General features: G+C 46.5%; 1 protein-coding gene across 1 annotated transcript in view; it reads left to right on the forward strand.

The window, feature by feature from the left end:
* PPIF (peptidylprolyl isomerase F) overlaps nt 1-23,649 on the forward strand; it is a 79,477-nt gene that overhangs the window by 37,827 nt on the left and 18,001 nt on the right. The window contains exons 2-3 of the mRNA XM_069611025.1: nt 3,945-3,975; nt 6,320-6,408. Of these exons, the coding sequence (XP_069467126.1) occupies nt 3,945-3,975; nt 6,320-6,408 (120 nt within the window). The remainder of the gene's footprint in view (nt 1-3,944; nt 3,976-6,319; nt 6,409-23,649) is intronic.

The following is a 23,649-nucleotide window of genomic DNA, read 5'->3' on the forward strand; positions in this document are numbered from 1 at the left end:
CAGCTACCAGCAGCTACCTTTTTGGCTCCAGAGGCGAACCAGTGCCATTCAAACATATCTATGTGACATTCACTTTCTGTACCTAGTAGGAACTTGTGTATATAAAAAGAAAACATTTCAGACATTTAACGTGTTATGAATTGTATATAATGGAGAAAAAGTGACATGCCTCTCACTTAAAACTTCAATTTGCGGCATGCTATGTACTAGCTCCTGGTTTCTGGGGCTAGTTCCTACCTGCTAGGTGATGGGCGATATCGCCCAGGAGCTAGTTTTAGTTCCTGCTCATAATCTCCATTTCGACCCCTGATCTCGCTGCATAGGAGTAGTTTTGCTGGTTTGATTTGGTCGTTTCAAGAACCATTAGAGGGCCCCCGTCGAGATCTGTTAGTTTCGTGCCCCTTGATAGATGTATTGTGCATGTGCCACGGCTGCAGTGTTGATTCTAAGGGCTAGAGGGTGGGGTTTCTTCATCCATTGACATTCCAACAGTAGAGTGTGCTTTTCCTTCAGCAGCAGTGGTCAACGTGGGCGGGAGTGGTTGGGAGCGGTGCTCCTCTACTTTATTACATTTTTAAATTTTTTTTTTTTAGGTTTGACTGTTCCTATTCATTTATTTTAAAAAGAAACCGTTCCGGAATGATTTAATTTTAAAATACAAGTCTAGGAAGAAGTTGAAACTTGCATGCACTTCAGTTCCCTGCACTGAACATTCCATTAACAGCAGGTGTGTCTGTTTGGGGGTTTGGATTGCCTGTAGGAGGGGCGTGGTGATGGGGTAAGTGGGAGGGGGGGGCTGGTCAGCAGGCAACCTAGTTCCACTACGTTTTTTCGTACATGTTTACCACTGTTCAGCTGCAGAATGGCCTGTGTGTTTAACAGCAGTTTGATTTCGGAGCGCTTTGAAACCCTTGCCTGTGTATAGGCGCTTATGGACACCCTTGGAAGAGGCACTGACTGACTGACCTATCAGACCCTCTCCCAGTGCTTTAAGTGGGCCGGGGCCTGCCGGGGCCGGGCCCCGGCAGTCTCCAAAAAGTGGGGCTGAGCCGGGGCCCTGCCGGGGCCCCCGACCTCATCACGCCATGGCAGGACGCATTATCCCGCCGCGGCCGCAGCCGCGACGGGAGATGCGCCCACCACTTTAACGTCAGGCAAGCTGACAGAAGTGCCAGCCAGGCACACCGTTGCTGTGCCTGGCTGGCACTTCCGTCAGTCACTGTAACTTTCTCTGATGACCCCTCATCTGAGGGGCCATCAGAGGAAGCTAGAGTCCTTTAGTGTTCCCTCGCCAGGTCACTGACCCTCAGCGAACCCGCGGGCTCCATGATCAAATATGCAGATTAGATCACGGAGCCCGCGGGTTCGCAGAGGGTGAAAGACGCCTCAGGGTCTGTGATCTCTGCTCAAAGCAGAGATCACTGAGCTCGAGGCGCCTTTCTCCTTTGGCAAGGCTTTATAAAAGATGCCTTCAACTGTGTACGTTTAAGCCATCTTTTATAAACGTAGAAATATTTCTATGTTTATAACAGACCGCTTGAAACGTACACAATTCAAGGCATCTTTTATAAAGCTTTGTCGACGGACAAAGCCACCTTGGGTTTTGTCCGTCCTCAACGCTTTATAAAAGATGCCTACTTTTCAAGCCGTCTTTTATAAACATATACATATGTTACAAATGTCTATGTTTATAAAAGGCAGCTTGAAAAGTACACAGACCATAGTAAGGTAAGCACACAAGTGTGCGTAATTTACTATGCTTTGTGCACTTACAAGCCACCTTTTATAAACATAGAAATATGTAACATTGCTATGTATATAAAAGAAGGCTTGAAAAGTCACAAACCATAGTAGTACGCAAACAAATATATAAATGCTCAAATACATTTATATATTTGTTTGCGCACCTTACTATGATTTGTGCACTTTTAGGCCACTCCCACAATGGAAGCCACACCCCCAAACCAGGGCCCCCCCTCAATTTCTTACCCCACTTAAAGCACTGCCCTCTCCCCTAGCTGCCATCTTGGTTTCACTGTCAGCCGCGGGCCCTGCTTGTCCCCCTGTCCGCCTCTGGATTATGCACCACCCTGCCGCCTTCCTTCCAAAAGTTCCATCTGTGCATACCTGTTGCTTGTGGTGGAAATGGAGAAGGGACTATGCCACTTTTCTATTTTAAGGTGTATCCTGTTTAGATGTGTAGGCTTTTTGTTTTTAAATGGGAAATCAGCATGCACGTGAAATTGGTCCCCACCCCTCCTGGATGTTCACCCCCCACCCCCCCTCCCCAATAAAAGGGGGAAAAGCAACTATGTGTGCCCTGAGAGAAGGTCCCTCCCCCAACCCCCACCCATCACTCCCTTTTTTATTTTTTATTTTAATGAGCATTTGTCGGGCGCTTACACAACTGAATAGTGTTTCAAAGCGCCATTTGGGGGCAGACGGGGCTGGTAATGGCCACGAGACAGCGCTGCGTCCCGAGCAAAGCTTGGGCCTCGCTTATTTTCAGGCAGGCTGTTATCAACACTGCCTCCCCTGAACGTGGGGGGGGGGGGTAAGGGCTTAAAGAATCCTGAGGTTACCTCTTGCCTGGGGTATTGCCAGTTTCTATCACAGAAGGTGTGTAAATGCCCCATGCGGTGTAAAAGCTGATTCCTTTGTGGTGCTCATCTGATACGCTTTTATTGCTAAATGGTCCATATCTCAAATGCGGAAAATTGACAGTAGTGACTTTTCCCCACTCCAGTTATTTGAAACCTGTTTAGGAAACTACATGCACATGTACATACAAGCTCCCTCTTTCTGCATAATCAATTACTCTTCTTTGGAACGAGGTGCTTCTAGCATTGAGTTAAATGCAGAATCTGGCAAACGGGATGAGGGCTCATTGTAAGAGTAAACCCCCCCCCCCCTTTCCCACCTTGGAAAGGACATCACCAGGTAGCCTCTGCGTACCCTTCTCCGGGGGATTGTCGTTTCCAGGCCTTTTAACGCCCTGAATCATACATGCCGGCCACCATGAACGTGCATGGCGGCCGGCATTACCACGAATCCTTATGAACGCCGCAAACCTTTTACAGTATAGGTTGCTGGCTTGCAAACCATTCACACTGCCAAGTGTATGGGTTTTTAGTGCTATGAGATGTACAAGAAAAGTTGGTTGGCTTTTGTTGGCTGTGGCCGAGAAGAAAATGCGAGATAGATTTGTCCGTAGTGCGAGGATGCTGTGACTGTGGTACAGAATTTAGTTGGGAGAGATGTAGGAGTTCTCATGGCTTAGCGTGTATTGGAATGGTATGCTGAATTGTAGTTCAAGTGGGTGTGGTGTAAAGTAGGAAGTGTATCTGTAAGGGGCACACACAGTTGAATTCCCGAAACGGGCACGAAGCATCATGACCAATAACCGTACCAACCCGCCTATGGCGGGGGGAACACCAAGCGGCTAATCTCACTGATGGGCCTCAATTGGCATTCAACGCTCGCCAATGGCTAGAGGCGACTGACTCTTGCCCGATGTGTAATGGTGTGTTTTGTGCATGTGATGAGTGCGTAAGGTGAGTGAATGTGTTTGCCTGCTAGTAGCTTGCATCTTGAACGTTTTACCCCTGTCACACTGAAGTAACATCAAGCAATTAAAGTGCACTGGGGGTAATGTTTATGAACACATTTTGAAGTGGGGGAACTGGTGTAAAAATGAGGTGTGATGCACAGCGATTCGAGCCTCTCTGCCCTCCTCAAAATTGGATGTGGACAAGCCAGAAAAATGTCTGAGCTGATTTTACGCTTCATGCCCTTGCAACATCCAGGAAGGGATTTCAGATTGACTTGCTATTGAGAAAAACTGTTTTTTTTTTAAAAGTCAATTAAAATTAGACTGATTGTGCATTTGAAAATTTAACAAGCAATAATGAGCTTTTTTTTTTTTTTCTTCTTCTTTCTTTCAGTTGAAGTCCGATGTGGTTCCCAAGACTGCGGGTAAGATTTTTTTTTATGTTCCATGAAATCACTCAAAGCCTAGAGAGGGAAAGTCATGCTGAAGTGAGGAGCATTCTTCCCCTCCATATTTTTTTTAGGTCGGCCTAAGAACTGCTTTAGATCTAAGCCAGATCTAATACATTTGAAAACATCTTTGGAGACCGGTTCATTGTACTGGTTCATTGATCAAGTGCATCCCCTTTCATGAAAGATTCCTCGTACTATGGTGGGAATGCCCAAGTAGTTGTTGGGCATTGGGTTCTCGATATCTGACTGCGTCTCCTCCCTGAACTGAGCAAGTTAGTTCATCTATAGACCATGCATGCCTGCCCTGTATGCTTCCCCCTGCCCCTCCTTTGGGACAACCAGTGGATGGTTGATGGTGTTGGGCAAAGGAGTGCTAGTGCAGATCGTCCACAGACCGACACCCTAAGGGAAAACCAGTTATGGTACAGGCTGTCCTTTGAGAGGCATCCTTTACTGAATGAGCCAGAATGCATTCTGGGAAATAGAATTCTATTGGGCTACTGTGCTGAGTGAAGATTAATGTTCTGGCAATAGCAGTACTATAGAGCCACTATGCTAAGGACTGCATTTGGCATTTCTCAAAAGGATTCCTGCAATTTCTCAGCACAGATTTTGTGGGGTCTTTTCTCCCAAAGGTGGTTGGGTGGTTGTGGGACGCTGCCACATTCTTCTAATTTGTACAAGATCCTCTACTAAGAGCTACTGTTTGAAGGAAAGGCTATTTTGAAAAGGTCCTGGTAACGAAGAGTATATATTTGTGGGAAATTGTATACTTGACAGACTAGTGGTTCATTACATTATGAAAAAATAAATATTGGTTGGTATTTTCAGTGACCATGTCATATGGGGGAATTGTGGGAGAGGATATTGGAAGGGTGTATTGAGGGGGGAAATATCTGTAGGTGCCTGATGGTCAGAAAAACACTGAGACCGTGAAGTAAGAGGAGAGGGAGCAAATAACTGGGATGATTGAAGAGGGCAACGTAGCAGAAACCAATAAATGCTCCGGTCTTCCATGGAAGGGGGCAGTGCGCGTGATCTGGAACCCAAATTGAGGAAGAAAGACCAGGAAATGGAGTAGGAAGCTAGGAGGTTGTTAATTCTGTGCCGCCAGCAAATAATCAAGGTATGGACCTAACCAGATAGCACTGGATTGGGGAAAGGAATGATTTGCTTACACCAAAAATTCGACCGCCGCATTATTGACCACTCCAAGGTAATTCTGGCAAATGTTCTGGCTGGTTGCAGAATGGAGGGCAATTCCACAGGTTTCTGCTTCGACAAGAACTGGCATTTTGCTGTAAATATCAGCAGTTCCCTTCAATTCCGTGCATGTGAATAACCAGCATGTGGTGGATATGCCCTTGAACACAATTTGGGGAAGCCCTTTGGATTTCTCGTACACAGGATGGCTTTAGAAATCTTTCCCATTTCTGATCTCCATGTGTAATCCCATCTGGATAAAAGCAGTCAAGAGATCCAGTCAACCCGGGTGAAGGATGTTATGAGGTCGCTGATGGAAGGAGGCAGAGAAGAGACCCGAAGCTGACTAGTTAAAGTATTCTCTGCTTTATTTAGGCTGCTGCTCCCAAAGGCTCGAGTTTGCACCAAATAATTGCAACATTCACTTGTGATCTTGAGGAGAATACTTTGTATTTATTCTTTTCCTTATGCTTCAGAAAAACATATCCAGTGTCTGTGTTTTATTCCATAATCCCAAACGACGAATATGTTTCTCAACCTCAAAGAAAAGAAATAAAAACCTAAAAACGAAGCCTAATTCCACGAATTGTTGCAGTTTTTGAGCACAAGCTCGAGCCCTGGGAACATCTCACTAGATAATTTTACAGGCAGAATAACTGTATTCGCAAACCAGCACAGAACCGTAAACCTGGGATCCAGACACCCTTACACCTCGAGTAGGGCTCTGCCCAAAGACTCCAACAAGAAAAACTAGTATTGAACAAATTGCTCCTTGTGGGGCTCCATCCTAGAGGCTAGAACTCCACTTGCACCTTATGCTGGAGGGTTCAAGCGAGCAGACTGCCTCTGATCGACCAGTTAGTGCTTGCGAGATTTTAGCATGTGGCTTTTAACAGTGCCAGTTTGTGAACACTGGGGCCTTAACTATTCCACACCACTATTAATGCTTTGCATTGGCCCAGTGTGCTTCAAACTTGCTTTGCTGAGTGAGATGGTAGTTGCTTGTAGAGCATCTAATCCCTGTAATTCACATTATGCGCAGTGCAGGGTTCTTCTGTAGTGCACACTTTTTCCACAGGCTACTTACAAAGGGTGCTTTGTTTTTTAATTCCAGAAAATTTCCGTGCACTGTGCACAGGAGAGCATGGCTTTGGCTACAGAGGGTCCACCTTCCACCGTGTCATTCCTAATTTCATGTGTCAGGTAAGCAGGTTTCCTTGAGTCGTAGCAGGCTGTGTAATGAAATGGCGGGTTCCAGTGATCATGCTTGCTCTGCTATCCGTGCATATGTTTTCTCATCCTTCTCGAGTTCTCTCAGGAAGGGGTTTAAATCCATTCTACCATTCGTGTGTTTTTCTTTGAAAGTGGACATGCCGCTCCTCCATTTGACCCACTGTGGGTCTTCCCTGGTTGCGCAAGGCCGGCATGTTGGCGTTTCCTTCAGCCTGGCATATGGCCAGTAGAGCAATGTCTAATCACCTCATTTGCATAACTGCCACCTAGCCACATATCCTGTGCGACACCCACAGCAAGTTCTTGCTTTTAGGCATGTAACATTTTGCATACCTAGACATGTAAAAGGGAACATAAAAAAAGATATCATATCTCAGCAACCAGGAGGCTGGTCCACTGGCTCCCTATCAAGGAGCTCCTCATCTTCAAAACTCTTGCCATCACGCACAAATGTTTCCATAACATTGCAAACCCACTTCGGACAGACCCACCAGAACCGCCTACACTAACCGAATCGCCACCCCCAAAACACAGAGGGACCCGCGCAGGAGGGTCTACTTTCCCTGTCCTTGCCGCGACCCATTGGAACTTCTACCACCGCACGTGAGAAACACTGACTCACACACAGCCTTCAGGAAAGCTAATCAAACCATTGTGTTCATATAAATGGGCCCAAATGGCCTTGCTGCCTTCTACTGCTGCTGGCAAAGTCTCTATCTGTAACTCGCAGTGAGCCATGCTTTTGTTGCACCTCGTTTTTGTTTTTTTTAAAGCCTTTGCCACCTGTAACCTCTAGCAAAGCCTTGTACCTGTAACTAAGACATTTACTTGCAACAGCGCCTCGATGTCCTTGGACTGTAGTGTGCCCTACAAAATTAAAAAATAAATAAATGTACATCACCAATTAGGATAGGGGATTGGGGGGGGGGGGGGTGAAGCCCTAGAATGCAAAGTGCTGTATGGATGCACGTGTCACTTCTGCCACTCTAGCAGTTATGTACATGCCAGCCATAGCAGTCCTTGACTGTGGCATTTGGGTTTGGGGAGGGGGGGGCAGGGGTTTGAAAACAAGACACCCTTTCGAATGGGATACAAAGCTCCTCGGCTCTGTTGAATGTCTGCCTTTTATCGATGGGCCCAAATCTCTGTGGTGTTTGGAGATTCTGTATGGGTATTTGGCCTTTCTCATACACCTCCCACGTTGCCATTTGCCTCTTCGGCCCCCTCCTCCAAATAGATGGTAATCTGTCTGCAATAGTAGCGTCTGTATTCAAAATCCCTAGCCTCGTAACCGTGTGCCTTGTGGCTGGGCAGACCTTCTCCGCGCAGGCTGTTACCCAGAAAACCACAGATGTGGTATCCGTCCCCAAGAAGGAAGTCCTGTCTTTACATGCAAGTGCCCACAGTTTCATGCTTGGAAACCCATTGGGCCAAATCAACACCTTCTGAACTTAGGAAAGACTGAAACATCATGAATGCTGAGCTTTACGCTTTCAAGGGGAAGTTTCGGATACGCTCCATGCAGCCGAGTCTCCAAAATGGCACCCGGCAGTGGAACAAGACCTTTCAGCCCTGCCTGGCACTTGCCAGTCCTACTTTGTACCTGGACACTGATGAGACTGTGGCATGGCCATCCTGTCCAGTTTGCCCTTTTTTTTACCTTGAGCCCCTTCCCACATGACCCTCCAGCAATACATCTGCCTTTTTTACATTTATTTGGGACAAATATGTAGGGTTGGGTACAACTCCGGGTAGTGACTCTTGTACTGGAAGTCCATGTACCACGGCTTAAAGCTGTACCCTTGGTAATGTGGAGAATTTCTTATATACCTTATAGTGTGAAGCTTCACCACTCCTGCCCCCCACCTAAAGCTTCCACATTTTCTCCCCTAATGCCAAATTTGGTGGCCAGGTCAGTGGCTCACTTGATTGATGCATGCACGACAGGGCCCTGCGTTTGACCTCATGGTCAAAGGTTTGAACCCAGGCAGGCCCGCTCAGCCCTCAGTCCATTTTGTGGTCGATAACATCAATACTGTGTGGGCAACAAACATCTGATAGCGCCAAGATACCCCGGTCGGTGTGACCAAGCGCTCTGCAAACATGCTATGATAGCCCAGAGAATGCAGGATGGCAGGTTGGGTATCTGTCAGACGGGAGTAACTTGTACTTACTCTGACATCTCTGGTGTCCTTCTTCCAGAGATCTGATACTGCAAAGCACCCAGAGTTCATTAATGGAAGATGTCAGAAGTTGCTGTTAAGGAAAAAAATGTTCTTGAGCAAAGCCTGACTCCAAAGGGCCTCTCTTCTGGCGCTTCTGTTAATGATGCAGTGCTTGTGGGAAGGATGTGGCATGGCCAACATCGCTTCTTTTCTGACTAAATCCAGTCTTTGGAACAGCACTGATGCTGCATTTGACCTTTTCATGCACATGTCTCCATACCATTGAGGATCCTTTGAACATTTTGTCCCAAGAATGCAAATGGTTGAAAAGAGATTGGAATAAAGCAGCGCCTGCACCTATGTCAAGGGTCCGATCACCCGCCCTAGCCTGGGGCAAATGTTTATCCCCTGCTGATGAACCAGAGAGGCGACCCCTGACCGAACCTTGGTGAAGATTTGTGGGCTATGCAAAGGCCAAATGGAAATGCTTCAATCTAAAAAATGTTTCTCTCCAGCCAAGAACCCTGCCTGCCAAGCACCGTCAAGCCTAGAATTGGCTGGCAGGCCGCTGTATTGTTTCAGGCTTCAACTTTCACGAGTGCAAAATCCCTCTGCTATATTATCAACTGTGACCTGTTCAAGGCTCGCATGGCCAAGAAGACACAAGCAGCATGCTGCCAGCTTGTGTTCCTCCGCAAAGTCAAGGCTTTAATCCCTACCGAGTGTTCTAGAACAGTGCTGGTCGTCTCCTACCTGGATGGTAGAAACTAGGAGTCCCAGATTCGATGTTGGCCCCTCTGAATGAAATCTGTCAACCCTCATCACAGGACAGACATTTCAACCCCACCCCCCCCTCCCAGCCTACCCTAATGGAGCTGTACTGGCTGATTCATCAAACCACAACATTGCCATGCTGGAAACCACTGCTAGAGGGCAGGGGTGAGGGGGCAGGCCATTGGCCTTTTCCTGCTATTCCCCTGTGCGGATGAGACTTGGCCCCTCCACTCTACGCTTCTGGAAGAGCCTGAAAACCATACCTCACTGACAGCTCCACTCAACCCTTCCGCCCCTAATGGAGTTTACTTATGCCCCCCCATCCCCTGCCTCCTACTTCCCCTACACACACCAGGTCCTTGGCCACCCCTTTGCCCTCCTTGTAACCCTTGGGTGATCCCCTTTGTGCAGCGCTCCATTACTTCTCACCTAGGTTCACATGTTTTAAATCCATTACGTTGAAGGATCTATACAGATGCACGAATTTGCCTCTTTTAGGCCTGTCACGGACAGCCAGTCAGCCAGTTGAAGTGACCTGTTGATCTGCAGTGCTCTCACCATCCAGAAGTGCATGGCTATCGTGCACAGTAGCTGTTCAGAATAGGTACAGCATCCTCCTGTCTTTCCGCTTCCAAAGAAGTCTGGCCACGTATTTGCAGCAGACACCTCCTCCATAACATCCAGAGCCATTGAGACCTAGATCTTCGTGAGCGGTGGGAACAGCCGCTTAATGATTGGGTGCAGGGGGAGAAGAGCCTGGAAGCAATAATTGAAAGGGGTTGTGGGTTTTCGGTGACTTTCTGGATTTATGCAGATCTTGTCTGCAACCTTTTGCACATACCTTCCAACGGGCATGTGACCACATTTTCTGCCTTTGATGGCAAAAAGAGAGCCAACAGACCTGCCTTTGAGCAGGGATGTTGCTAGGTCTGGAAAAGATCAGGGGCTATGCTAATGTCGGGACTGGCTGGGACTCGGGGCTAGCTAGCATTTTGGTTGTAGCACCTGAACTTCTATTCGGGGCTACAACCAAAAGACCTGGGGCTTTAGTCCCCCCCCCCTTAGAAACACCTCTGCCTTTGAGACCACATGGTCCTACAAGCATGTAGCCGTGCTTCGTCATGCTCCTTTGGTGCAGCTGCATGATCCATGACCACGACCTTGTCCACCGACGCTGGCTGAGATCCTATCACACAGAGTTTGCCACCAAAGACAGAAGGCACAGGGGAGTGTGAGCAGGTTACTGGGTTGCTGCATCCTGACCCATGGGAAATCCATACCTGTGATGTAGGGAAAGGAGCATTTATTGCAAAGCATGGGGGAAAAAAAATACAATGCATGCCTGAGCTGGCCATTCTCCTCTCATATAGGGTTCACCCCCTCCTATACGGGCACCCACTTCCACACGTAGTTCCTTCTCTCAGCTGGACCAGAAAGGACGCCTTTTGCAGTGCATGTTTTTCTTTTAACACACACTTTCACATTTGTTGGGGTGCTTCTCAGTGGGGTTGGAGGATCAATTCTCCCCCCCATCCTCTTGTGCTCCTTATCGGATACTGAAGTTCTGCAACTTGTAGATGTTTCACTGATCCTCCTCGGCACCACGCCAACAGATTTCGAACATGATCACTGGAGCCACTTTGTGGGACAACTGGATAATATTTGCTCTGTCATCACTCTCCTCTGTGTTGCTCTAGAAGGCCTTGGAAGGCCTTTATTATTTTTTTTACTGATTGCCTCCCACCCTCTCCTTTTCCTCATGCTGATGTCTAATCAGAATGTCCTTCTGTTCGGCTCTGCATTAAAATTCTGCTTCCAGGGGTACCTGTGCTAGCCTATGAAATGGCAGTTGTGGTAAGATAAACAGCTGAGAAAAGATCTGATTGGGGTGTTCGGGTCTGGTCTATTGCTGCCCCAACCGCACCAGATAACGATGATGTTCTAGTGCTTTCACCAGTGCTTTGCATAGAAACTATTTACATACAATATCACCCAACCGAAGTTGGTACTCCTTTATCGACCTCGGAAGCATGAAAGGTTGGCTTGGCCTTGCCGGGACTCGAACCCGTGACCTGCTAATCCCACACAGTTTACAGCAGCAAGTGCTCAACCTGCTAAGCGATTTTTCCGGCAGAGTAGCCACTTTGGATTCCCAATCTTCAAGTGCATTTTTTGTTGCCATGTCCTGACAACCAAGAGTGGGCTTAGCGCTTGCGGTCCAGACTTCAATGAGTCCCAGAGACCTCCTCCCTTCTGCTTCCCGCCACCAACATACAATTGATTGAGAGTCCCAAAATAGCACTGACCTGACTTGGCACCCTGCCACTAGAGGTGAATTACCCCCAATTGTACCAACGATGGTATCGCTCAGTAGCAACGGGCAAACTGTCAATTTCTGGAGGATTCACCTGGAGTACTCTTTCCACTTCTACGATATGATATAATCTGCTTAATACCCAGAAGTTTCTGAGCGCAGACCCGGGGATCAAACCTGTGTTGCTCCGTGTCATCTTGCTTCCAAGGCGAGCATGTTGCCGCTGAGCTATCCTCCCGAGCCAGCTTGCACGTTTTTAGAAAGACGAACCACCTGGAGATGTTCCAGAGATGTCGATCATAATTGTGTTGGAAACCAGGAGGGGAGGGGCTTGTGGTATTAACCCTCTTTACATCGGAGGGGAAGGGTGTGATTGAGGCAGTTGCGTTTCCAAAAGAACTAGAAGCTATTGGTAGTCGCCAGTGGTAGTCCTCACTAGGTTAGTAGGATCAACACTGAAGTTTAATACATAGACACCAAACGGGGGTGGCAGAGACCAGCCCTAAATGAATCCAAAGCTCGGAGCATAAACTGGGGATCAGCGGTAAAGCTGAAGACCATGTAGTGTCCCTTACAGCTAGATTTCACATGGCAATGGGAAGTGTGACATAGCTTATCATGCCACTTTACATGGATCGTTCGCTTCCATGCACTATATGGCAAAGCCAAAAATGGCCTGGTTCTGAGAGCAGGTACAAATATTGTAAGCATCGGTGCATTTTATTTTGTATTGTGATTTGGTTTTAAAACACATTTAAACTTTTCACAAACATTCATCATTTTAATTTACAAAGTAGGAATAGTTAAACATCATTAACCAAAAAACACAATTTGTAATCTGTGCATTACAAGGAAGATTCTGAGGCCCTGATCACCTCGGAGGGGCGGACATCGAACACCCTAATCTATAGGTGGCGGGTTTCTATACGAACCATAGCGTCCAACCCTTCTGCAGCCCAGATGTACAGATCCAGCCACTGTAAAGGAAACCGGTTAGGGATGTCTCCTTTGAATCGTCGCCTGCCCTGGTCCTTTGCACGTGTAATTAGTAGGCTGTGCGCTGCCTAGCAATGTCCTGCACCTGGGATGACCCCGGTGAACCGCAGCAGGGTGCGGACGCCATCCATGTGTCTCCTTTCAGTCAGCATTTATCGAACCGGTAAGACCGCTCTGGGAGTTGACTGTTGCTCTAGCGACCGACGTGCATTCTGCCGGCCACCAATTTGAATCCTGGCAAGGCCAACTCTACTTGTTAGCCCTTCTGAAGTCTGTGTAATGAGTGCTTTGAAGTTGCTAATAACGCACCTTCTTTTTTTAAAAGGCTTTTGTGATTTAATAATTGGTAGTCATTGCCGCTGTGTATTCCGACCAGGTATGCGCTGTGAAGCTTGTGTAGAGAAATGTAAAAAGTCGTAGTTGCAGTGCACCTACACTAGACCTTTTCTGTTGAAACACAGCTTCTCTCTCCCTGTATCTGTGAGCATGCATTGTGCATGGTGAGCCATTTTGCATGCACCCCGGTGCATGCGCACGGATACAACCCGTATGTAATGGAAGCCATCCTTGGACCCAACAATCCCTCGCTCCTGAGTCCTGACCAGCCAACACAAAAAGGGTACCACCTGAGATTAGTCACTTAGGGCATTCCTTGCTAAATGCCCGACTGTTTAGTGTGAGGGAGGCCTCGTGGGCCGATTGCTGGGAAAATGACAACACAGATGGGTGTACAAATGGGAGTATGTAAATACTGTTTGTTGGTATCTTGCGGTGGTATGAGTGTCTAGTGAGCAAAAGAGGTTCTAAAAATGCATCTTGCATTGAATTAAACGAGGCCTCGTGTTTCTAGCAAAGAAAGAGGTTTCACATTTTCTCTTGTAGCTCATGGTTTAGTCACTGACCAATATGAAGCGTACCACACTGCGTGCTGGTGACAAGACGATTCAACCATTTCGAGCAAAGGCCCTCCCACCTGCACTTTGACTTTTCTCAAGTGGGCATTGGTGTTCTCTTCGGCCGGCTTCACTTTGTTCTGCTGTGCAGAGGCCAAGACGCATATCTCGTGATGGGGTGCACACCACACTCGTTTAAGTGGTCTTGCGCAGTGCCCTTCTGCCACTATTGGTGGCGTTGCTGTGCGTCGTGTAGAACTATGCTGCAGAATGAAGGCAGAGGCGGTTGGCTGCACATGTTACTGTTGCAGCCAGATTATTTAGCTTCACTGTTTCCAGGAAAAAGCTCGGCAAGTGTCCTAAAGTTCGAGAAGCTATAATTGTGTATTTGGCTCATAAAGGCGTTAATCATTCTCTTAGGTGGAGTATGCAAACTAAGGAAGTTGCCCCGCAAGTCTACAGGGATTTTTAGTAATTATGAAGGCCTGCCTCATGATCTCTGCACCAGAGAGCTCTGTCCATTTAACTTTGAGTTGTGCACTAGAGCCCAGGCACAGGCAGGCTAAAATCTTAACCTTCCCTCTGTCGGGTGCAAATCCCTCATGAGCTGCTCCATTATGCTTTACGTTCTGGTACCTGCAGTTTGATGATGACTGCAGGAAAGAATGCAAAGAAAGAACACCGCTCTGGATGAGGTACTCGTGGCAGTGACTTCAGAAGCTGTTAGTTCCCCCCACATTTAGCCAGGAATAGCTCTTGATTATATCTGAAAAGCAAAAGCAGGGATTGAAATTAAGATTGTCAAAGCAGGAGCTAAAAGCTACTACCCCCGGGTAGCCAGCATTACCCATTGACCAGGAGCTTCCACTGGGGAAGGAGGAGGATTCCACAAATCTAACTTTCACATAAAATGCAAACATAGAATTTATCTATAATGTATGACCAGCTATGTTTGTAAATGTTGTATAGATGTCTCCCAATAATTATTTTTAGATTATCCCAAATGCAGATTAATATTCACATAGGTGTTTGTTTGGCATCAGTTTTCCTGTGCAGCCAAAAGTAGCTCCGGGTAGTGGCATCAGTTGTCCTGTGCAGCCAAAAGTAGCTCCGGGTAGTGGTTGGTGTCAGGCTAACCAAGCTCTGCTTGGCTGCAAGCAGGAGCTAGATGGCCCACCATTGCCCTCAGTTTCGAACCCTGAAAAGCCCAGAACACTTTTCATAATCTTGAGTCATTGGAAATTCATACCTAGCCTTTTCAGCAAATGGTTTTAGAGGCTACGCTCCCCAGTTTAGGAGGTTCTGTGTGGTAGGTTTCCTCTCCTTTCCTCTTTGTATGTGTCACAGTGTGAGATCATAGTGAGTTATATCGTGTGGAGCTGTGAGTGGAATGTTCACTACTGGTGGGTTCCACACAGGACCGTTCACAGTTGGATGGTGAGCACCACTGGGTCTCCCGATTTTTGTACATAAGTGTAAGGTAGGTTTTAATTAAAAATAAAGGACTTTCCTGGCCTGAGTACTCCTTGGATCCTGCATATTTCAGTATGATTTACTAAGCCTGTGCGAGTTGTAGGGGCTCTGTGTCAGTGCTACATAGAAAAGGAGGGTATCCAAGTTTGGGCCCCTACAACTAGGAGAGACTCAGTCCTGATGCCCAAGACTTGGGCTGTCTTTGCTCAAGAACCCATTGACCAGTTGATTCTTTTGAGTCCTAGGCCCCTCATATGACTTGGAGAGGGGTTGGGGGTGGAGGATCACAGTCCGTACTGCTTAGTCAGAATCTGTCACACACACATGGATGGTCTCCAAGTCGAAGCCCATCAGATTAAAAGGATCTCCGATGCAGAGCCACTCCGATTTAAAAAAAAAAAACACTGAAGGTTCTTATTCGAGTGTCCACAGACAAGCTTGATCTCGGGTTCAGCCCTTTGCGATGAGGGGAGAACTAACCTAAAGTCAGAACCCCTTGAACTGAGAGGGTCACTGAGTTAAAACCCACAGACTGAGGTCTCTGAACGCTGCACACTACAAACATCTGAGCCCAGGTCCAGCGGCTGTGACTGAGGTTTGGAGTGTTGGCATCCCTTAAGCTTGGAGGCAACCATTTAAACTGAAACCAAAAGAGACCATTCGACACAAGGAAACCATTTAACAACCCTACTGCAATCAACTGACCTTTTCTCCACAGCTGTCGCATACATTTCCCAAATACATGCCAGCTATTAATCCACTGAAAATTAGTGGTATCTGGTTAGGTGGAATTTCCCGCAGGGCTGGATGGCTGTTAGCAAAGAAAAGTACTTCTAAGGGTCTTCCTCTAGAGTAAAAAAACATGAAATAGCCACTTCAGGTTGGTATGATGAAACCTGCAGAGATGCAAAAAACAAGATCATGGTATGTTTAAAGGCCCCCGGGGTAGTGGACAAGATACAGCTCAGAGTGTATAGAAATGACTGAGTCTATAGTAGCAATGAATAAGAGAGCTCACGCTACCCAAAGATGGGAGAGACTTCTAAAAGCTTATGAAGAAGGGGATTATATCTCCTACTGGAAAATTATTGCGGAAAAAGAGGTGAATGGGGAAACAAGTCTACAGTGTTGTATCACGCTAGAAGTGTGGCGAAAGCATTTTGCAAGTTTGTATGGTAAATCTGAAGCGAATCGAAATTTGTCACTGAATCCTAGCATAGCAACTAGAATTGGGAATGGGATTCTTCAATTTAATACTGAGAAACTGATGAGGTCAATTTAAAAGCACCGGGCCGGATGGGATACTGCTTGAATTTTATAAGGATGGGACTTTAATGGGGCTCCATACTGCATAAAATCTTTAAGGCTTTATTGAGATTGGGCACAGTCCCTGCCTCTTGGAGAAATGCAGAAGTCATAAGATCTATAAAAAGGGAGGCAGGGAGGGAACTAGCAGCTCATTCCCCTCCCCACTTTTCGCCTCGATATTGTGGGAAAAATATATGCAAAAGCAATTTTACTGTGTCCTTGCACCCCTTGATTTCAATATATAAATCGAAGAAGTAATTAAGGTTTTGAGTTAGTGTTGGATTGCCCCAAAATGGGCAAGGATAGTTTCCTGGCTTTATTTTACACCAGTGATACCTCACCGCAAGGATTAAGAACAACATTGGATGTGTTCTTGGACACATGTGGGATCTTGGGATATCAAATGAATACTGGAAATCTTGGTGTTCAAGCCACAGTTCACTAAGCACAAAAGTTTGTATATCTATGTACAAGAAAGTAAACTAGAGCAAACAAGGTTTTACGATTATTTAGGAATTGGATTCCATGAGAACTGTGGATGGTCTTCTCAACTTGCTAAAGTTTGTTCTAATTTGGGAATATTTGGTGGTGCTACCCACTTTCTTTTTGTTTTTGTGTAAAATATGGGAGAGGAACAATTTCTCCTGCTTTGGGGTTCTATCGAAAGCGGGCGATACCAGCGTCAACCTTTGGTGCCGAAATTTGGGGCTATGGGTGTATTGGAGAAAGTGGAGAATGGATCTTTTAAAAACGTATTATTACCACAGAGCTCACTGTCCGCACTTCATCATCTGGAATTGAATATTATTCCAATAGGTAACATCTGTATTACCAGTACACTATTGGCTTAGACTGTGGAGTTCAGATAGTTTTTGACAGCAATTGATAGGGCTGCACTTTGGGACACTCTGGAAATGAAAAAAATAGAGCAATTCATCCTGATCAGGCTAAAGAGAACTGTAAAAATGCAAAATAAAGTGCTGATGTTGGTTGCTGCTAGGAGACTTAACCTGGGATCAGTTTATATTGAGGATAAACCAGATTACGATTTTGTTTGTTACCTTGATTATATCCAACCACCATATCCTAATATCCAAATCCTGTCACTACTACCTTAGGCTGCTGGGACGTATCTTTCCTTCTCTCTTCTTCCCCTCTTAGGTCAATTGTCATGCCTAGACTAGACTATGTGAATTCCATGTACCTAAGCGCTCTGTCCTACCAACTTAACAAGCTCCAAAGAGGTCAAAACGCAGCTGCTAAACTCCTGCTTGCTCTGACACGAAGAGACCACAGCTCACCCGCTCGCCGCACTCTTCAGTGGCTTCCCATTAGCTGGAGAGTCACCTTCAAAATCCTATGCATCACACACTGAGCAGTGCACTAGTCCAGCCCATCATACCTCCAAGAGAGGACTATACCGCTACACCCCATCACGCACCTTAAGGTCAAGCACCGCCCTCCTACTAATGATTCCAGCCTCCAACTCAGCTAGACTGGGAGGGTCAGCCTTCTCAAAATGGCACCAACTGTATGGAATTAGCTACCTCCCCATATTCATCATACTCCGGATTACATGGTCTTCCGTAAAGCAGTAAAAAACATGGCTCTTCGCAAATCCATGAAAGATTTGCTAAAGTCCATAAACCAATTCCCCAATGACCAAAGTCCAGTGAGAACAAGAACAAGCACTAGCCTGAAACATAACATGTGATCCATGGAATACTGCTGACCAATAAATTAACTCCCTCACCCCGGAAAAGCAGGGCAGTCAGGACACGGAAATCGGCCCGGAGACCGATACATTTCCTGCCTTTTGCAGCTAAAAGCTACACGCACTGAACTCGGCCTCCAAAGTTTAGCTAGCGCTATAGTATCAATAGAGGCAACCACTACCCAGGAATAATGACTAAAAATCCTGTACCTGTGTTACAGAAGCAACTAAGCTTGGGCAAACGCTCTCAAGAGATCATATATAACCCACAAAGCACTCTCCAAACCAGCCTAAAATTCTATAAAGGACCCGGAAATGGGCCCCCTGAGGCCAATTTCAGTGTGAAATCCATTATCATAAACCCCCAGTTTAGACTCCCCCGGCGCACTTGACTCTGTAAGCATCCCATATAAGTATGTCACCCACCAGTAACCACATACACTCATTCCTACCATTATGCTCACCTCCACTTTGCACCAACAAACAATAGAACGCAGCTACACCCCTCAATCAATTTGGCCTAGCTGCACACATACCTACATCGCTCATATAACACCTCAAGAACCTGGTAGAACACAGCCATACCCCACGAGAAAAATCAGCCTAGCCGCACACTTAATCTCTTGCATATGCCCCAAGGCAGCCAGATTGCAGACTCTGAGATCACCCTCCATGCTGTGGACTTAACACTGATCTCTCCCATCCACTGCACTACACTTCGCACTAGACTGTGCAACCAACACGCGCAATGTGCACTGGCTGCACATATACCAAGTGTACCCAAGCACTATATGCTACATTACTCTCTAAACTGATACGGACCACGGTCCCCGAGGGCGTTCAACCCACAGCGCTTTGAGATCATAGCAATGGTACATAAGGCGCTATACAAAAGCACTATAACATAACAACCTAACATATGAGCAATCTGTGTATATATTCGGTTTAGGATGGGAATGTTTCATTTGGAGTTTTTTACCAAATCCTGGCGCCAGGCCGGATCAGGAATGTGCCAATTATGTGGCCTGGGTATGGAAACAAATGTGCACTTCTTGCTTATGTGTTAAACTGACAGATCATAGAATCCGATATTCAAGACCCTGTTTTTGGATAGCTGGCCTTCGATCGACTATTGAAGCTATGAAATTCTGTAGATCTGTCAATGAGCACCACATTGTATTTGCAGTAGGCCGCTATGTCCACAGGGCTTGGTTGCTTAAATGAAAGATATAATGGCAACATAAGAAGTTACATTTTAAACTTTGGATTTTAAAGAGGCTGCGAGTATACTCTACTCTTATTTTCTGTTTTACGAAGAGTTTGAAAATGTATGTATAAAATGTATGCTAGGCTTATTTAATTAGTATATTTCGTATGAGTGCTTATTTATTTTTCCATTTATAAAGCACATTAAACCACTGGGCATCAAGGTGCTGTTACATAAACCAGTTACATGTAAGGGTATCATCTGGCTCAAAGAACATGGTATGAAGTAGGCATTGGCGCACATTCTTGATGAGGAACAATGTTTCGAAGAGTTGGGTGAACAGCAAAGTTCTTTGGGCTTTCCTGAAGTTCCAGTAAGATTGTTCAGCCCGCAGAGTGGGAGTAGGTTCCAGTGCTTGCCAGCAAATGTTGGGAAGCTATATCCTACAGCTTTTGCTCGCTTGAATTTCGGCTCTGTGATACAGTGGGTGTGTGTTCCTCTGGTCGGTCTGTCGGAAGAGGCTTTGGTGAATTTTTGGGATAAGTCAGGAGGGGCAACTTTGGATAGGCATCTATGTTTGATGGATAGAGTTTTGAAAATGATCCGCTCATGCATCGGAAGCCAATGGGCACGTTTTCTTGCAACAGTGATGTGATCCGCTCTGGGGATGTTGAGCGCAGCAGTGTATTATTCTGAATAACCTGCATTTTTCGGATGTTGGCGTCGGTGTTCCCTGCAAAGAGGGCATTGCAGTAGTCCAGTCTAGATCCTATAGTGGCACAGGCTATAGTCCTGCAACTGTCTGGATAGAGGAAAGATCTAGAGGCTTTGATTAGTTTGGTTGTATAGGCGGCACTGGAGGCTATGGGGCTCACTTCTCTTGATAATGAAAGTGAGGCGCCTAGATATACAGCAAGTGTTTTCACCACGGGACAGACTGCGATTGCTTTCTTTTCAATGTTGAAAGATGAGTATTGGGGGGCTTAATTTTTTTATTACTGAGGGGGCACTATGGGAAGCTCTGTCTTCTCATAATTTAGGCAAAGCTGGTGCATGGCTATCCATGATTGGAGGGTCATGGAGACCGAATTGAGAAAGGAGGAATCTTTTTGGTAGTTTCCAGAGAGGGGGAGTAAGATCTGTGTGTCCTCTGCATAATTTGTATAAGATACACCAATGGAGTGTGAATAATGGTTTTGTGAATGTTATACTAAGTTGGTGACACACAAGATTCTTGCGTGACGCTGCATGAGATGGGAGCGGGTGGTGCACTGGCATTTTCTGCAAATACCCTCATGGATCTGTTCCCTAGAAAAGATGCAATCCAGGCTGAGGCTCCTGAAGAGAAGTTGGCAGAGGAGGATAGGTGCTGATCTAGGATTTTTTGGTCAACCAGGTTGAAGGCAGCTGAGAGATCTAGGGGAAGTAGCAGGGCAGGCTTGCCTTCATCCCTGATTTCATCTTTTTTTAAGGCCAATAAGAGCTAATTCAGTGCGATGGCCTGGGCGGAAGCCTGATTGGCGCATGCCCAAGATTTCGCTGATTTCAAGGTATTGCTTGATTTGTATATAGGCTGCTCAGTCGAGGATTTCGAGTAGGAAGCAGACAATTGTGATTAGCTGGTAGTTGGTAGGGATTGCGGGGTCTAGTGTGGGTTTTTGATAAGAGGGAGAACCCATGCTTCTTTGAGGCTAGTAGGGACTATACCAGTGGGAAAGGAGGCATTGATAAAGGCGGTAATTAGGGGAGGTAGAGTGTCTGAACGAGGCTCGCAGGACAAAAGTCACTGTTACAGATGGAATGTTTCAGGAAAGCCTGGCTTTGACGACTTTTTTTTGTAACGTTGGAGAAGCAAAACATGAGGGCCATGAAGGTACTTTATGGTTTTTAGACCGAATAAAGTATTAAGGAGCAGGAGAGTTGCTAGGTCTGGAAAATGTCGGAACTGTTTGGACTGGGGGCTAGCTAGTCTTTTGGCTGTAGCTCCTGAGATTCTATCCGGGGCTACAACCAAAAGATCAGGGGCTATAGCCCCCTTAGCCCCCCCCTAGCAACGCCCCTGTTAAGGAGTTAAAGCCGAAGGTGACTCCAGACAGAGCATTGGTACCCTTAACCAGCGTGTATACTTGGCAATGGCTAATGCTAAGTGGGTGGGGCACCCTGAGCATATCATGCATTGGATTTCAGAGTTTAGCGTGGGGAGGTTTAAGAGAGATTTGGAGTCCCAATGTTGTATGAAGAGTTGAATCTCGGAAGTAAGACCTTTTTGCATTTACATTGGGTTTTTTACTTTTTTGTTTTTACTTGGTTTTAAAACCATTTCGCACAGCCATCATTGCCCAGCGACCTTGTTTTGTATAGCTTGGACTGGTCTATAGGGCAATGCCTGAGTGCAGGCTCAACGTGCGACTGTGGCCCAGTATTTTGGCCAAAGTGGCCCAGTTTGAGAGTTACTTCACTCTGCAGCTAGAACCAATATTCTTATCCAAAACATTCGACCCCAAAAAGTCCCCCTTGTTTGCTGAATTTTAATTACAATTTGTCCCTTTGACTCGCCCACCAGTCAAAAGAGTGGCCCAATCTCTTGCGCTAGTCTGACCGTGCGTGCAGCTGTCGCATAGCAAGCAATTCATGAGGGACTGGGCATGAGAGTGGGGAGGGAGGCAACCGAAGATGGGAGCTGGGCGTTCCGAGATCCCCGTGTGCAGGTGTGTCCGACTCCTGGATCAGAACAGCAGTTAGACGTTGGTTCTCTTTGGATGCAGTTCTGGGCGCAGATGTGTTTGCACGGGTTATTACGCACGCACGCACGCACGCACGCACGGAGACGTCCACCCAGTTGCCTTGACCTGCCTGCTGAATGTTCTGATTTGCTTTTGCAGAGCAAACAACCCTACTGTGGCAAGAGTTCACCCTGGCTGATGCAAGAGTTTGCATTGCCAGTCCTCGGATAAGCTGTTCTTAAATAACGTGCCACAAAGGTGTATCTTGCACCAAGACTTTTTTTTTAAATGTCCTCTCAGTTGTTGACTCCAGCACGATTTTCCCATGTCTCCTCCCCAACACCCCCAGGTTTGCCACCTTTACTCACTGTGCGCCACAGCAACTTGGCCAGCAATGTACAGGGGGGAGAGAGTCAGTTGCCAGGGTACAGGTCTCAGGTGCAGTGTTGGAGAAACTGGAGCAGCCATTTTATGTGCCGAAGCAATTGGCATTATGAAAAGGGCTGTGCCGCAAGAATCCCTATGGAATAGGGTGTGAAGCTCTGGGTAAGCGCCCATTCGGAGGGGTCGGGTAGAAGGTATTGCATCCATCAGTTGTCTGGCAAGGTCAGTGGTCGGAAGTGTACGAAAAGAAGTAGTGAAGCTATGTTCCCTGCTGGCCTGCACCATGCCCGACAAACCCCCATCGCCACGCACCCTCCCACGCACAATATAAACCCCAATACACATGCTACTGCTGTTTAAGGGAACGCTCAGTGCAGTGCACTAAAAGTGAAAGTTTCAACTTCTTCCTACACTTATTTGAAAATGAAACAATTCTGAAACTGTTTCTTTATAAAATAAAAGTATAGGAACTGTAAAACTTAGGAGCACTGCTCCCAACTGCTCCCGCCCGCTTCGACCTCTGGGCAAGGTGCATAATTAGTGGTAGGTTGGACTATTGGCACCCATTCCAAGCAAAGATGCCGACATGACCCACTGCATTCAGGAGTTGACCGTCCAGGCCAGAATTAAATTTTGCATTCTGGGGTTTGTAGTCCAACGTTTCCGCATTATAAACTCACAATGACAAATTAAAACAGGACTGGATTAGCATCTCCCGACTGGAATGATGCATGCTGGCATTTATGCTTGGAATAGGAGAGTACAACTTCTGGCCAACATTTCACACACCTTGTTTGTTATTGTGTTTTTATATAGTGCCGAGCTCCTTCTGCGAGCTTTAAACCACTGCATCGTTCTGCCAAGTGAAGTGGCTTGGTGAAACTGATCAAAAAGGCAGTCTACAACCGGGTCCGTGTTGAGGCCCTTGGCCAAGACCACTAAAAAAAACAACTCTGCTCTAGAAAGCCCTATTCCATAGGCGGGCACCCTGGGAGCCCCTGACTGCAATTCAGAAACCGTGATAAGTGCCCAGCTGACTACCCTGCCCGGTCTGGTCCTTGTGGGGCTTCATTCTTGTGGAGAAGCAAAAGCCTCACTTAAGCCAGCTACCAGCTCCTTATGGATCCACTAGCTCCCTTCCCATCTATTGTCCATTCCTTGCATGTTTCTGTGTAAGCAGGGTGAGCCTGGAATGTGTCCATAGTTTACTGATTGCTGGAAGCCCTTCTCCTTAGAGAAAGAAGTCTGCACAATGCAAGG

Source organism: Ambystoma mexicanum, chromosome 8 (genome assembly GCF_040938575.1).
Source record: "Ambystoma mexicanum isolate Mex_15411 chromosome 8, UKY_AmexF1_1, whole genome shotgun sequence".
Taxonomy (NCBI): Eukaryota; Metazoa; Chordata; class Amphibia; order Caudata; family Ambystomatidae; genus Ambystoma; species Ambystoma mexicanum.